Below are 16,812 nucleotides of genomic sequence, written 5' to 3'. Positions count from 1 at the left end.
ATTCTAACTTGGCGGCATTTATCAGACAGAATTAATGAACATTTTTTTCCTTTTTAATTTGCCTTTTTTGAGATATAGTGGGGCGTTTTCTTAGGCAAGCATTTTTCTTTAGTGGTGTATTATCGAGTGATAAGAGAAAATATTAAGGCACTTTGTTACTAAGTGTAAGGCACTTTTTTTAACGAATCTACATAACTATATTTCCATTCAAAATGAAATTCAGTCTCAAGTAAACAACGATGTAAGAACTAAAAAACGTTTTAAAACTTCCAGAAGAGTGAACGAACCTATGTAATCAATCACTTTGACCCTGGCATTAAGCCATCAAACAACTAGTCCATCCCTAACATACTTACAAACAAATTTAAGTACACAAAACAATTAATTAAATAAAAACCAAATCACTTCTTTTATGGGGGGGGGGGGGAAGGGCGAGCGCTATCGGGCGCTGATAATTGGCATCGGTGAGACATTAATGGCGCAGAAATCCAATGAGTTCGCTTTGTCTATTAAAGGACGACGATCTTCTTTTACGTTGCGTTTACTACCTGGCTTCTTCTTCGTCGATCTGTTCAACACTCCGTCTTCATCGTCCATCATACGGATGATCTGCACATGATCGGAAGAGTCCAGTGGTGTGACTGAGATATCTCTGACAGCTCGGAATTTACCACAGTTATTCAAGTGCTCGTTTTCCAAACGGAAAAAGTTCCAGACAAAGCGCCTAGAAAAAAAAAAAAATTCAAAAAATTAGGTGAAAACCATTAAGTAGTGGAATGAAATGTCAACAGCAAGAAATATCCTCCTGGATCGCGATGCTAGATCTGGGATATACAATGTTCAATGACAATGACAATACCAGCTGCAAGTAAACTGTACCTGAAGACTTCCAGCGGAGCTGTTAATGACGTCAACAGATCACTTTCCAAAAATCCATTATGCGACAACAGAAATGATAACAGCCAACTTAATCTTAAAAGTAAATCTTCAGCAATCGCTAGATAGTAGAAACCCTGAAACAAATTAAGTGTTTTTCCAGATTATAACTCAAGTTCCCACATAAACTCAAACCTATTCTATTATTTCCGAAAACTTTAAACAATCTTTTCTTCAATTTCCTCTTGATTTATCAAGGGGGTGGTTAATCGAGGTAGCCGGGATCTGCCGGGATTGCAAACTGATTGTAAGAGAAACTCGAAATTCTAATATTAGATTTCTAAGAACGCGAATGCGGATATATTATAAGACCAACCTCTTGGGCACCTCAAAATGCACCATGATTGAGTTCACGCAAAATTTTTTTAAATTTATTTTGCTCCAAAAATAGCCGTACTTGTTAGTACTTATCAAAATTCTTCAATTTTGGGTCGATTGATTTTTGGTAAGATGTTAAATTATTACCCTTTATTTACTTCTTCGCCCTTATATTACACAAATAAAGAAATTGTTATTTTTAATAATGATATTATTATTACACGAGTAATTATTTTATGAACTGCTGTGAACAAAAGGAACTAAATATTTTGCCTTTTCAATCACAAAATAAAATCAGTACTTAGGATAAATTTATCTTAGTACAAAGATAAAGGAAATCATTTTACCTTCCACGAATATACCACTTCTTCCCTGAGAAATCTGTTTTCGCCAGCGTTGGAGTCCATGAGACCCCAGTCCATCCAGATATCCCAAGAGGAAGTGTAAACGGTGCTGATCAAGCTGGAAACCAACCACATGTACAGATATGGATTGTCAAACTCGTTCTGGTAATAACCTACAAAGACAAAAAAACAAATCTAGGTAACTGTAAATTCGCTTTTAGGATCTATACTAACGAAAGTTACGAGGGCATGGACTAGACAAGCTGAACTTCAATATCATAGACCCTTTAGTCATTTACAGTTTTTAATTCTTCTCCTAAATAAATTTAGAGAACATTTGTAATAATTGATTGACTCACTTTTATTATATTTCTTTAAAGAATTGAAAATGACCACAAAAAATGTAGTAGAATATTTTCCAGCGTTCACTAAATGTGGGAAAGCTTCTTTAGAATCCCGAAATCGTCTCAGGCATTGGGCAAAGCGCATCCAGGCAGGAATACAGTTCACGAGAGCTCCGGTTATCAGGGCGGTGGTGCCCTGACATTCATCCATAACTGGAAATCATCAAAATTTCATACTGATAAGCATTAAAATAATACCATTTTTGTGCTATCCACAAAGTTATTTTGAACTTGAGAAGTGATAAATTTCAAATATAAGCTATGAATTCGATCGAATTTACACAATCGTAAAGATGTGGCGGGTTCTTGAAGATGAGGAGTGTAGTGACTGACCGTTGCAGGTTTAACAGGGACAGTTCTGACTGACTAAAGGTTACTCTTAAAAAGTCAGAACTTTTTCTTAAGAACTTGAAGTCAGCAAATCTGTGACGTAGTTGCATTTAAAGCTAATTAGAAAAGTGAAAAAACTCGAAAATTTGAGTTTAGGAAGGTAAAATTAAAACAAAAAAGAAAATGGCGGTTTATTGCCCTCGTGTTCTGTAAAACTAAAATAGCCATTTCTCGATCTCTTATTAAACTATCAAGGGAAAGCTAGATTGTACGTAACCACAAATAAGATTTGTACCGAGAAATATCGCAAACCACTGTCATAAAAAGACCAACATCGTGCGTAAATGCACAGAACGTTTGGTGTTCTGAAGTCAGTTATCTGATACCCAGTGAAATCCACTATATCTAGTGGAAAAATGTCCCGTAAACCCCATTAAGACGAAATTCAGCACTTGCAGCCGACAATGGTTGAGTTATAGGTCCCAATTCTTATTAACGACAAGCTCGACTGCAGGTTACATAAAAAAAATAATAACACTGCAAAAGTTTTGATGAATTGGGCAAGCAAAGTTTTCCTTGAACTAGCACATTCCTAGGACAACCTGTCAACAACATCTTAAGAACGTTTTGCATGGAATGGTTTCTATTGCGATCAGTGAATATGAGTAAGATTCCTAAGCTACAATAGTCTACCATGTTCACGCACAACAATCAACTTGGTTTTCTCTGCAAGGTAGTAAATACCTGCCCCATCGGTCGCCATCCAGGAGGTGCTTGTCAAATAGAAGCACAGCATGAAGTGGAAGTCCATGAAGACGGTCACCAGACTGTTGAACTGATCTGCCAACCAAAAGTCGGCGAATCCAACGTGGTAGAAAGGTGCGGCAATACATCTCCACTGTAAACAGAATATTGCAAATTGGTCAATACCAAAACCTTGGTTTATCTTAAAATATTGCAATTATTATTCCAACCTTCTCCAATAATATGAACTGCCCCATTTTTAGCAACAGGTTCAGTTATTTGATACCTTGCTATAAGTCCGTAATTACAGGCTATTATATCTCTTTAACAAAAACTTACTAATATACAATAAAAAGTTAAGTGTAAGGGTTGATTAAACGACAAAAGTTACACAAATCAGCGAGTACCTATCATTTCAATCATACTACAGCTGGTAACTGCAGCCAATTACAAACGTTTGATAAAGCTAATGGGTTTTATTCAAAATTTTGATCAATAATAAGTTTTAAGTAACTTTACTACATTAAACTTTCATTAATACTGTTTAGAATGTATTAGATGTCACATATCCTTATGCTGGCCATTTTCATCTACAAAATATTTGTTCAGCAAAGAGTAGCATCCATTTATCTTAGATTGATTGTAATAGGAGGTATTAAACAATTGATAAATTAAAAACAAAGGTCTTTAATATTTAGTCTATATTTGACACTTTTGGTGGAAACTTATATTTATTTTTTTAAAAATCGTAAATCATTATTTTATGGTCATGTTTTGGGTAGATCGACCCAAGATACACAATCTAGCATTGGCCTTAATATCAACTCTCAAATACAAAAACAGCAGCATTTTAGTGGAATAAGGAGAAAGTTCCACTTTTTCCAATAGTTTATGCATCTGGATTTTCAAAATAGATCGACCCAAGAAACATATACATAAACATATAAACATATAACATATAAACATATTTAATATTTACGCTATTTAAAAAAAAATTATGATGAAAAATACAAAACATTTTTTTAAAAGAATATCTTTACAACTATCCTACCGGACAGTTTTAATTACAGCCAATGCTAGATTGTGCATCGATCTATTTTGAAAATTCAGATGTATAAACTATTGGAAAAAGTGGAACTTTCTCCTTATTCCACTAAAATGCTGCTGTTTTTGTAATTGATAGTTGATATTAAGGCCAATGCTAGATTATGTAAATTGGGCCGATCTATAAAAACCATTGGGAAGAGCAGAAATTGTTACCTAATTTCACTGGAATGCTGCGGCTACTGCATCAAGTCAGTTAATAATAAGAACCATGCTAGATTGTAGACGTTGGGTAGATCTATTTTGTAAAATGAGACGTAAAAACCATTGGAAAAAATTAATCTTTTCTCCTAATTTCACTGGAATGCTGCAGACGCTATATTCAATTGTTCGCATTTAGTCCAATGCTAGATTGTGTATCTTGGGTCGATCTACCCAAAACATAACCATAAAATAATGATTTACGATTTAAAAAAAATAATAAATGTAAGTTTCCACCAAAAGTGGTCAAGCTGAATGGGAGTTACCGGCCACTTTGAAGAACTTACTCATGATGTAAGAATTAAATAGTATATGATATAATAGTTTCTATAATCAAATGTTGAACTATAACTGTAGTCTGCTCAAAATGATATGTATTTTAAAAGAACCTTCGATGAAACTTACAATAACTCTGAGCAACCAAAAGCGAGCTTGATGGCGGAAAATCTTGACCGGATTCACCAGAAACATCACCATCAGGAGGGTGAGTGCCAACGGATTGGCAAAGGGCGGTATGGACAGCGCAGAAGAGAAGAGGAAGGCCAGCAGACTGACTGTCCAGGCCACGCCAAGGGTGGCCGCCACTTCCATTAGGTCTTGTTCAGAAAGGTGATTCCTTGGATCCAACTCGAAGATCAGCACATGATTCACGCCGGATGACCGCCAGCCGTAGATGTTGACACCAATCAGAAAGAGCAGCTCGATGACCAGCAGAGGACCACGGTACAGTTTGAACGCAGTCCGCAGGTGGCTGGTGTTCACATTATGGAACATCGCTGTAACGGAAATAAGATTAATATCTTGACCGCTTTTCATCTAACTTGCTAATTATCATTTATTCACAAGATATTATTATTCTTCATCATAAGTCATAATTTCCCTTTTTTACTTTCACTAACTAAACTAATCACCTCAAGCTTTCAATATAATGTTTACCTTTCAGTATTCGTTTTCCTCGAATAAGAAGTGAGGGTAGAAAATGGAAAACTACAAGTGCGATAAAGCACTAACCTGCCAGAATCACAGCCGAGAAGAGGACAATAAACGATCCGGAGAACAGCCCGACCTTGAAGGTTGTCCAAGGAGTCTGTTTCTCTCCCAAAGGCGGAACCCTCAGCCGCTTCATCGCTCGCTGGCGATCACCGCCTTCCAGCTGTTCGGTGACCGTGTTCTCCACTTCATTAATCATCCGAACTATGTCCGTGTTGGTGTAGAAATGCGAGGATTCCACTTTCTCCTCACGAAACTGAGCCCCGTTGGCCACGTTCAGCAGCTGGAAATAAGAAAATATTGATTAATACAATCGCGAGGAATTTTTTTTCCTAAAATAAGAGATTAGGTTAATTATTCTCTTAAGGAGGATTCTAAATCTGAGGTTGCACAGTCCAGACTCCCAAAAGACCTTCTTGAACCACAAATTTGAATGGCCAAGCATGAAACTAATATTCTGCAGATTCGAAACCTATCCATCAAGTTTCAATTTTTGATAAAAAAAAAAAAATTAAGAAGTGTTTACCTTATCATGTTTTTTCAATATTTTCCTGAACCCAGTGAAATTTAAATTTTGATAATTTTGTAACAAAATCAAACTCAAATAGAATTCACTGAAGGCTAATTTCAATTCTTGCAGCTTCCTTGGCGGTATGACCCGTTGACGCTGGTTCATCCGATCGGCGATTTTGGTCGTGTTCTTCTTGCGAGCATGACCGTGATGATGATCGTGCGTGGTAGATAGTTCGCTTCTCAGGGTGGCGAATTTCCTTGTCGCCTCTGCCAACTTTTCTGCAAATAGCCAACTCATGAGTGCCCTTTATAATGTCGCCATTTTAGATTCAGTTCTAATGACTTTTATCAAATAAATACGATCTCTGAAACTAATATTGCAAATGAATGAATTCTGTATTGCATTTTTGTTTTTTTTTAATTGAAAACTAAGTTCATTGAATTTTATTTCTTATCTGATATCTAATTTTATCATAATAATTAAAACAAAAGCCGTCACTGCTGTTAAGGTAAAAGTTATTAAAGCAAATAAAAATGAACAAATTATAATGAAAATAAATCTAACGGAAATCGATTATTTGTACCGTTGGTGTTAAATCGATATTTCATATTACCTCTAAAGTGGGGACAAATAAAATGTATTTACCAAAATTAAAAATATTAACACTTAAACATTGTGCTTCTTACTGACTGTACTAGGGAAGGAATTGGATATATCAAATTGTTGAATTCGATTATTCTACCCAAAAAGAGAATTTTCTATTTTTTTTGTTTTACAAACTGATGTGAATGTGTGTTTCTGTTGTCTGTTATCGGGAACTTCAAATCGATATTTGCTTTAGGTGTTACCTTTGGACCCGTCACAAAGCTTTTTGGCCAAAATCAGCCAATCGGAAGTGTCAATGCATCTATTTTACAGTTTGTGGAGATTTACTTGATACTTATTGCTCACAAGTAGCTCTACAACTTTTCTTTGAAACACATTTCCGGGAAAATTCGATTAAGGGTACTTTGCTGCGAGAGCGGAAGTTGGGTGTTCCTCAAAAATCCCATTTCCGCGTAAGTTATGGACATACCTCACCCATTAAACATGAATAAGAATTGAATATGGAACTAAAATTCTCAACGTGGTGAAAATTAACTGACCGCAAGTGCATTTCACTGAATAGATTGTGGTTTTGATTTTTGGACACTACCATAACATTTTTACCAAATTTAGCTCTACGTAATTTGTCTAGTATTATTGGTGACTTTATTTAAAGTTGATAGTATCTTAAGGAAGTTGAACAAAGAGAGTACAGGAAGTCTAGCTTCAAGTGTAAACTATTCAGCCACAAAGCTCGGACATAATTTAGAATGATTACTTTAGAATGGCTGATTAGAGCTAATCTATGCTGTGTTGCCTTCTCAATAATCATTACACCATATCTTCTACAACCGATATACACATCAAGTGTTTGAACAGTTTTATCTAATCAATAAAAATGTCAATAATAAGACACATATTCTTTGGATAAGTTTATTAATTCTTTGTTAATTCAGTAATGAGTTAACTTTTGTGTGTGTGTGTGAGTGTGTGGAAACAGTTCATTCACATCAATCTCAACGAATTGGGCGTGACTTTGTTTTAATTGTACTTAGTTAGGACAGGGTCATCTCGAGGAGTCTCCAACGTAAAACAAATTACAATTTAATGCAACAAGTAAACAATGGTACAACGTTCTGGAATTGAAAACTGCCAAGTTTTTCAGTTCAAACTGACGGTTTAATAAAACTCTTCTTTCTAAAAGACTTCTTGGAGTCAACCGACGGCGTAATAGTAATCTCATTAGAGTGAGAAACTGTTCATGCGCAGAAGAATACAATTTTAATACAAGCTAAGTTAATTTTTTCGGAAAAATATTTAAGGTGAACTCTCAGCCTTTGAGTTTACGTCATAGCCTCGGTTGTGAACTCAGAACTTGGAAAGAGTTGCCAAAATAAAGAATCGCTTTGAGACAAAAATTAATAAATAAACACATTACCCGAATAAAACGTATTAATTTTCTTCAGCTCTTTGTCGCAATAGTGGAAGAACATTTCATCGAAGTTCTTGTAATGGCGAGTAATCTCCTCCGGATCTGCTGACTCCGTCGATGGTGCTTCCTCGGTCGCCATGTACAGCATACCCTTCATTTCCTGTGGCAAGAAAATGGATAAATGAAAGTGGAATTATTAGAAAAGCCTTATCTAACTAATCTGTATTAAATGGTACTTGGTGCATCCCGGGTCTTAAGGACCTAGTTTTGATGGAAATCAGAAGCAAAGGGCAAAATTTAGATTCAGCCGATTCAGCTGCCTTCAGACAGAGTTGAGGCGGTAATGTTTGGAGGCGAGCCTCTGTTTCGGGAGTTGCTAGACATTGCCGTTAATCCGGGTTAAGCTTAACGTATTAAATCAAGCAATCTGGTATTTATACCTTGTTTTTGGTACCTAAATACTCAGGTACAAGCTTATTATGCCCTTACAGGCCCAGTAGTCTTCTCCTTTTTATATGGTCCAGAGAATGCCCTGCCAGCCATTTTATATATCCTCAACAAGCGCCCTTTCGCAAAAAAAGGAACTGCAACCTTATCTGATAGGGTATAAGCGACATAACTTCTCCTTCTGTAACAGTCTGCCCAAGACCCAACATCAATGGACTCGACAATAAGTTTCTTTTTGGACCAAAACAGCAAATTGGAAGTACCACTTTAAGGAATCGAATGTTTTAGCATTATGATTCAGAGATCTCGCTCAAAACTGGCTCCCATCATGCTCAGTGTGCTGATTCATTCCTGGAACTCCACAACTTTTACCTGAAACATTCTCCAGTGAAAATTCTATTGTAGCCATTTTGGATGGGATTCCAGCTAAAGTAATACGACCCAACAATATAGATTATTAATATGGACTCATAGCGCTACTTAAATTTAATTTTTCGCATTCTTTAACTTTGCTAATTCTGGATGACCTCGGTAAAATGTATGTAAAAGGTTGGTTGCCACCTCACTTTAAGAATTGAGCTAATCGCAGGAGAGGCTAAAAATAGTAATAGTAAATATTTCAGTTCCTTATCTTCTGTAATTTGATAAGGCTCAGATGTCACGTAGTAATTTTTATAAATTTTCATGAAAAACAGAAATGAAAAATTCCTGAAGAAGACGTAACCACAGTTCAAACAATTACAATGTAGTGAACTTCTGATTTAGTACATTTGGTAGAATTCCACTGCTACCTTCTTTAATCCTGCGTAAATAATTCGTGTAAATATTTATTTACCTTTATTGTTTACATTTTATTTTCGTTATTTACTAAAAAAATAGTTGTTTTGATTTATTTGAGTAAACTAGTTAAATACTGAAATTTATGACGTTGTCTAAATGAGCTAATTATTACTTTCTTTTACAACTTGCGAGACCAGTGGAAAAGCACACTTATTCAACAGGGTGCTTGGTGACCCTGCGGGTATCCCAGCCTAACAATATTTATTATTAATAGTCGTGAATTATTCCATTTTTTTTAGCAAGTAACAGTTTTTAACTGAATAAGAGAATCTTTTTACCAGGTTAGAATTCTCTTTTAGTTTTTTTCTTCATTTTTCAAAAAAACACTCTTATCTGGCTCCTCTCATTGCTCTCCTAAATTCTACCAACTAATAATTAATCTTTTGTTTATTATTTATTATCAGCTGTTAAGACAATGCTGGACCGAGTTCACTGTCCTCTCGATTCCTGTATCTTATGGTGGTTTTTCCTGAAACTTGGAATGTTTAATGAAAAGAAAGTTAGTTGGTTTTAATATTATAAATTTTGTTACAAAATGATTCTGTTGAGGAGACTTGGATGTCACGCTTCGGTAAAAACTCCACCAATATCATTGCACTTTAAAAACAGCTTTGAAACCAAAGTGATAAGCCTAATGCACCTTATATCCTACCTAATTCAAATGAAAATCTTTGGAAACTGCATATGAAACTAAAGAAAACTCGCGAATTCCGTCCACGACAATCAAGTAACGCTATACTGTGGATTAATGACGTAATCTATCATTACCTTGCTGAAGATAAACTACTGCTTGGATAAAAATCACTGGATATTTTCAAAGTGCCTTTTCACATTTTTAAATAGTTTTTGTTGTGATTAGGTAGTTTTGCAGTTCTCGCACAAGGACGTTCATTGCTCAGCTCGTGCAAAAGTACCACTTTAGTCATCACCCACCCGATAAATAACTCTTGAAATTATAGATATAAATCCATAAATCATTAGAAACCATATTATGCAAGACCTCTGTAACTTTAAGCAAACAAAAATTAAAGTAAAAAAGAAAATTCATTTTAGATAAAATGTGGAGAGAATTTATGTGAAAAATCTTTGATAACATTGTGAAAAGGATTGCCAGCTGATACTCTCAAGGTCGACAACTCACAGTCAGGCAGGGCACTCATTAAACTTGAAACTATTAATACTGAATAGTAAAACATTAATAATTTTATAACTTTACCGACTTCACTATACAAACCGGCATAACTGAGTGAAGAAAATTACAGTTCTTATACCGCCCACCTAGCGCGCTTAACCTCGCCAATACTGTTATAACTTGATGATGTCACTGAGTGATGGCCACTATGATATTATGGCGCTGAAAACAATAACTTATCTCTAATATTTCTTACAATTGATTTGAAAGAAAAATCAATCGTTCTTGCTTCTTCAAAAGTTACAGCTTAATTGCTTATTTAAATTTGCATTACATGTTGTGGATTCATTCTTCTGGTCAAAGTAGCTGATAATTCCAAATTTTCCATCATTTTTCGCTATGAGTGAAATGAAAAAGGTTCATCCTTATTGTAACTTTTAGTTACTGCCCTTAAAATACTGATTAGTCCCAAACCTTAGTGTGATAAGCTCAGTTGGCATTTCAGCGAAATAATAAATTTCAACTTGCTAAGATATTCAGTTCTGGGGTTACTGTAGATGGATACAGACACACTAATCACTGAAGGTTTTTTAGGATCGCCATAATCCTGTTTCTAGAAGCCAGTGAAAGCCTTGTTAAAAAAGCTGAGGTATTACATTATTGTTAAAACAGCTGACAATATGGGCTATTTGTATTTATTACTACACAATAGTCATTAGAAGGTCATTGTTTTCTTTATCTAACCTTTTTATCTATCGATGATTCATTACAGAAACGACATAGTTTAAATAAAGGTTGTTTTATTTCAATAATAAGTAGAAAACTTCATTGATACTTTTTCTGGACTGAATATTTCCTTTTTCTTACTGAGAAAGGATTGCGATTGTATCCCTTCAAAAACCCTTCGATATGGGTTTTGCTAGGAAATGCATGTTTTCAAGTCACAATAAATAAATACATTTTGCGAATTTCGGCTTTTCACACCATATTTCAAAGGTTTTAGTTAGTGCACTAACTAAAATAAAAAGAAATAAAAGATATTTGGAGAACATTGTAACATTCCAGGACCCTTTCTTAAAATGGATTTTATTTTTAAATAATTTAATAATAATAACAATAATAATAATAATAATATAATAATAATAGGGAAGCCCCACGCGGAGGTCCCGGGTTCGAATCCAGCAGCTGACCCTTAGATTTTCTCTTCCTAGGAGCTTCTTACAGCTCACTGTCCGGTGATGGACAGTGTTGTCTGTAACGAGAGAACACTGTCCGGAGGCCGGCAGTGCACTGGAAAAAGCTCCGGGCGCTAATGACCTCAGCTGTTGATGCGCCAAAAAAAAAAAAAAAAAAAAAAAAAAAAAAAAAAAAAAAAAAAAATAGGGAAGGGATTAGCTATGCGATTAGCGTACTGGACTCCCATGCGGAGGTCTCGGGTTCGAGTCCAGCTGCTGACCCTTAGATTTGCTCTTCCTAGGAGCTTCTTACAGCTCACTGTCCGGTGATGGACAGTGTTGTCTGTAACGAGAGAACACTGTCCGGAGACCGGCAGTGCACTGAAAAAAGCTCCGGGCGCCAATAACCTTAGATGTTGACGCGCCTTAAATCATTTAAAAAAATAAAATAATAACAAAATGATCGAGTTGAGTCTACTTAAAAAATTTACTATCTGGCTGACAACAGTTATACCTATAGGTTTGGATAACCCCTGAAGTACTGGGACATCTGCCATCCCAAGTAGTGTGTTCATATGTTCGAGAAAGAACGGAAATCATAGGCAATCAGAGGCGCTAATAACCTGGGATGTTGATGCGTCAATAATAATAATAATGCCGTTTAAATAAAAATCATTTGTTTTTGCCCAATAAATTCAATAAAAAATATAGAAAGAAAACCGTCCTGTACTGTCTTACTTCTGGTAGACTGATATTCTTACAACAGGAATTTTGTTAAGATATTTCTAACTCAGAATGGTACGAAGTACGGAAATGACACTTTAGATGAGAGCTGAACTTCACCACAACTTAAGAACATTAATCAACTTTGCATGGAAAAGCGTGTCAAACAGAAGTAATAGCTTCCATGTGTTTGTGTATGTGTATTACAAAGTTTAAAGAAAACCATTGGTACCAACTTTGACGGTAAAACACTTGAAAATCTAATCAACAAGTGGCACTTCAATAATACTTATTAACATTATACATTATAATGAGGCCACAGATTACACTGAAATTGCACTTCAGAGAAAAATCTGCCCGCACCATTTCCTAAAAAAGTTCAGATAATTAATCCAATTTTCCCGAGAAAATGTCTTATGTTAAAGAACTAAGTTAAAAGGATAATCTTGGAAGCCATTGTAATTCCGAATGGCCGATTCAGACCAAAATTTGGTCTTGTATCAAGGGAAATATCACCACACATGATAAATTTATTGAAACTATTCCTTATTCGAACTCAGAAGACTTAAAAATCAAAATTTCCGGTGAAAAATAAAATCTGCAAGAATGCAACATCTTCGTGGTGATAGAAGGAACTAAAAATGGAAGGTTAAAAGTAGTAAATATTTCGTCTGCTTTTAACACGAGTAGAACTTATTGAATAATTATTGTCAATGTAACAGAATAATTTGTTTATTAAGAGAAGTATAAACAATCAGTATTGTCAACGGTTGTGTTGGGAGCAATGTTTAATTGATATTTTTGTAAGAGAGAAATAGCAAAGGGAGGGGGCAGAATGTTAATTAAAGTCACAATATGTCAGTATGTTGTGTTGACCTACACCAACGGCCATTAACTATCAACTTGGCCTTTTGTTACCCAATTCTTGAAAATTAAATAACTCTCTTATGCTTACTAATATTTACAAGAAAATTAAACATTTTCATTTCTAAAACGTGTTAAATTTTCCTTGAATATATTTTATCCATTTCTTGGCATTTCTTAACATTTAAATATATTTATTTGATGTCGTAAATGAGCAAATTTGTAGTAAAAATTAATTTTACAAAAAATCTATTAAGAAAACTTACTTGCGACTTTCATAAGTCAGTGTTGCCAATTGTCAAAAAAAATGTTTTCTTATATGTTTTGTAGTAAGTTGGCAATGTGTTGTTTAGATTGTTCGTGCCAGTTATAAAGTTATAAATTATTATTTCAGTATTTTTTTTTTGTCTCTGTTTGTCTCCGATTTAAGTATCTTTCTGATTGGGAAATCGAAAGTATGATGATTTTCTGTGCTATGTAAGGAAAGTGCTGTGGTGTTATTTTTTTTTAGTTTTGAGTTGTACAGTTGCTGCAAAATATGTTCCTTAGCCCTGAAGATAACCTAGTCGCTAGGTCGATAGCTTGGCAAAAAAATAAAAAATAATGTCGGAAATTGGCAATATTCTTTTCTTCCTTTCGGATTTAATGAATCAGTAATCAAAAATTATGAACAATACTTTGCAATTTTACGAAAATAAATGAAGATGGGTACAAGTAAAAAAAGATAAAATAACAAAATGTTTATAAATTACTTAAAGTGCATAAAAAAAAAATTCTGAACTTATTTGGAAAAGTTACTATCTATAGAAGTGGCTACAATTAAAAACGCAAAAAAACTACACGCGGAGTAGTGCTGCTATCAAAGTAAAACTGAGTGAGTACTTGTCGCCATAACATATACTATTATGAAATTGTCCAAACCGATATCAGTTTAGCAATAACATTATCTACGTCAATTCTCCATATCGACAGAGGCATTTAAACTTCAAGTGTGAAATATAATATACTTTTCGCGACTTATAATTTTCTTTACAATCGTTGAATTTTTGAATACTCTTTGCACAGTGGAATCAGAAGGCTTATAAAAATTTATTTAATGTGGGGGGGGAAAAGTTTAAATAAAAACCAATTTTAAAATGGATTACATTTAATGTATTCATCTTCTTAACAAAAAACTTTCACTTAAAGTTCAAAAAGTTAAGCATAAGGGTTGGATTAAACGTCAAAAGGTACACAAATCAGCAAATGCCCAACATTATATCCCTGATTCCGTTCGTAATTTCAGCCATTTAGATCGGACAGTTTTATTGACAAAAAAAAAACTCTTGAGAGTGTCACACACGAATTTCTCCAACAGTAAACTAAATTGTTTTGAAACTTAGAATTTTTCACAAAAAAGAAGTTGATTTCAACATTTCAATTATTCACTTAAATGAAACCATTTAAATTTCGTGCGATGGCACTTTACAGGGTTGGCTGGCCACACCCCGTTCGTCCAGAACTGTTCTTAATCGGATTTTCTGGTGCTGATGTTTCAAGTAAATATTTATTGAACTATTTGGATCCATCGTAGCACGCATGTTTATTATTGTCTCTTTGGCCGGTTTTCGAACTTACATCCAACGTGAGAAGTTGATTTATCAGTTTGGTGTAGTGATTTCGACTTCACCTATGTTGTTACCATTTCGCACTACCTTGCTGATTCTGGGTACGAAATTATAAAAGTGATTCAATAAAGTGATTTAACTTCTGGAATATCGATTTTGAGCAAATCCTCATGGTCGTATACTCTGGTGGCGCGTAAGCTAACTGTCAAATTTAGATATTTATGCGCAAATTTTCGTTTTTCTAATTCGCTGTAATGAAACTATTCACTTTTTTGGTCACAGGGGATCTTAAAATGGATACATCACAGGAAAACTGGAAATAGGAAATACTAGAGTAAGAGAAAGTGGCGATGTGTTTGATAATGGGACACTTCAAGTTAGCCAAATTGCTTCAGATCTCAAATTTGGGATACTTAATTTCTCTATTTATATGTAACAGGATTATGAGTACTTAGATCAGATTCTACGAGAATTGACCAGAAAGTCCAGGCCTATTGTGGCACCTACACACTAATTAGAGCACCCTTCCAATTCTATCTAGATGCCTGCTGAGAGTTCCTGGACAAAGCATATGGACCGCAGAACAGAATCCTGAGCTAAAAACTAGTCCTTCACTTTTGCCCGTATTACGTGCAGTTCAACTTCAACGCTGACAATGTCCTGCTGTCCTTTACCCTTAAATGGCACACTCCAGAGGGAAGCGCAACCTCTCGATCTCTCTCGCCCGGAAGTACCCCTAATCAAACTTTCCCTGGATATTTTTTATAAAGTAAAGAAATAGAACTATTTGGAGGAAATGGGTTATCATAAAATACAAAATAAATCTTAAATCTGATTTATCGATTCAGTTTGACCGGCATTCATTAAAACCTTATTGTCGCGTTGGATTTGAACTTATTGCGATATTTCTATTTTGAGTTTGGGTGTGGGCTCAAGCACTTTTCTTACTTATGGGCACCCAAAACTTGCATCTGCAATGAAAGCCCAACATGCGATCTGCAGCTTGATAGTTGCAGTATTGCGAGAGGATGTTAAAAAAGAAGTGTATTTACTGAAAATATTTTACTTTGCTTAATTTAAACTTGGAAGTACCTGAAGAGAATATTTTTTACCTCATACGTGATGTATTGTTTACGCCATTCTGGTGTTATGTGCGCTGTTAAATGTTCGGCAAACTTCATGTTTGTTGCGAAGAACAGAGACAATAAGAGAAAAACTACGTAGATAATGGAATCGTGCGTAGAATTAAAGATTTAAATTTAAAATAACATGGCCGCTAATAGAACAACTACGAGTATAACAAAATAAAATAAAAACCTAAAAAAAATGCGAACAAAGACGGCGAAGGCTGACGCACACTTTCACCCTAGCCGGCACATTTACGACTGATCAGAACACGATATCTTACACGAGTGATAAGCGAACTTGAATTCATCAGGGTGGGAGTAAGCAACTGCAATTCTATCCCCACCTTCACAAAATCAACTATCCAAATCCAATTCTGCCGTTATTGTTGATTGTATTTCTTGCACTCTCACAGAGGAAGTGGTACGATCGTGTACTAATTTCAATAATACAGCTATCAAAAGAAGATGTACGTCTTAAAATTCATGAGACCAAATAAGTGCATTTTAGAAGAACGAAAACAATCACAAAGAGATCTGACCATAACTTTGCAATCGGAAATTCTACAAACGGAAGTACCAATGATTGCCGAGCGAATTTTTCATTTAAAATGTTTTCTTCGGTGGTTGTAAATGTGTAGACTCTTATAACGTTGGTTTTGGCTAAATTGACATGATAAGCAGCATCTCTAAGTTAGGCTTCCCTTCGAAGAAACATTTTAGAGAAATGTATGATACCAAAGATGTATACTTACTCAAGCAGGGTTAAAGTTTTTTGCGAAAGCTCCTAATTTGAGCAAAATTCCACACTTCAGGTACCAATACATAGAAGTGACTTCTATCTAGACTAAGATACTTTTTTGTTTTTTAAATTGACAAGGTAATTTATCTCTAAATTTTCCATACACTAAATATAACAGTCATTTTAATGTAACGTTAAGAAAACTAAGAAATTCTAAATTTTGAATTCGACAGGTACATAGTAGCGCCACAATTTT

At 34.9% G+C, this 16,812-nt stretch overlaps 1 protein-coding gene across 5 annotated transcripts; it reads right to left on the bottom strand.

The window, feature by feature from the left end:
* Nucleotides 1-417: 417 nt before the first annotated feature.
* Nucleotides 418-16,812, bottom strand: LOC141450140 (solute carrier family 53 member 1-like). Of its 5 annotated transcripts, none has more exons than XM_074120259.1 (10): nt 16,570-16,812; nt 7,909-8,062; nt 5,898-6,163; nt 5,393-5,654; nt 4,787-5,157; nt 3,077-3,230; nt 1,958-2,155; nt 1,602-1,771; nt 880-1,013; nt 418-724 (listed from the first exon to the last, which is right to left on the bottom strand). In XM_074120259.1, the coding sequence occupies exons 2-10, from the start codon at nt 8,057-8,059 to the stop codon at nt 439-441; spliced, it is 1,992 nt and encodes a 663-aa protein (XP_073976360.1). In that variant the 5' UTR covers nt 8,060-8,062; nt 16,570-16,812; the 3' UTR covers nt 418-438. The 5 variants fall into 5 exon arrangements, with proteins under 5 accessions (XP_073976360.1, XP_073976357.1, XP_073976359.1 ...); XM_074120256.1 differs by lacking the exon at nt 16,570-16,812 and adding an exon at nt 15,803-16,080; XM_074120258.1 differs by lacking the exon at nt 16,570-16,812 and adding an exon at nt 9,958-10,575.

This window comes from Rhodnius prolixus, unplaced genomic scaffold, assembly GCF_049639745.1.
Source record: "Rhodnius prolixus isolate KJV_2025 unplaced genomic scaffold, Rpr scaffold_2, whole genome shotgun sequence".
Lineage (NCBI taxonomy): Eukaryota > Metazoa > Arthropoda > Insecta > Hemiptera > Reduviidae > Rhodnius > Rhodnius prolixus.
The sequence above is the reverse complement of the archived record's forward strand: the minus strand, read 5'-3'. Positions and strand labels throughout refer to the sequence as shown.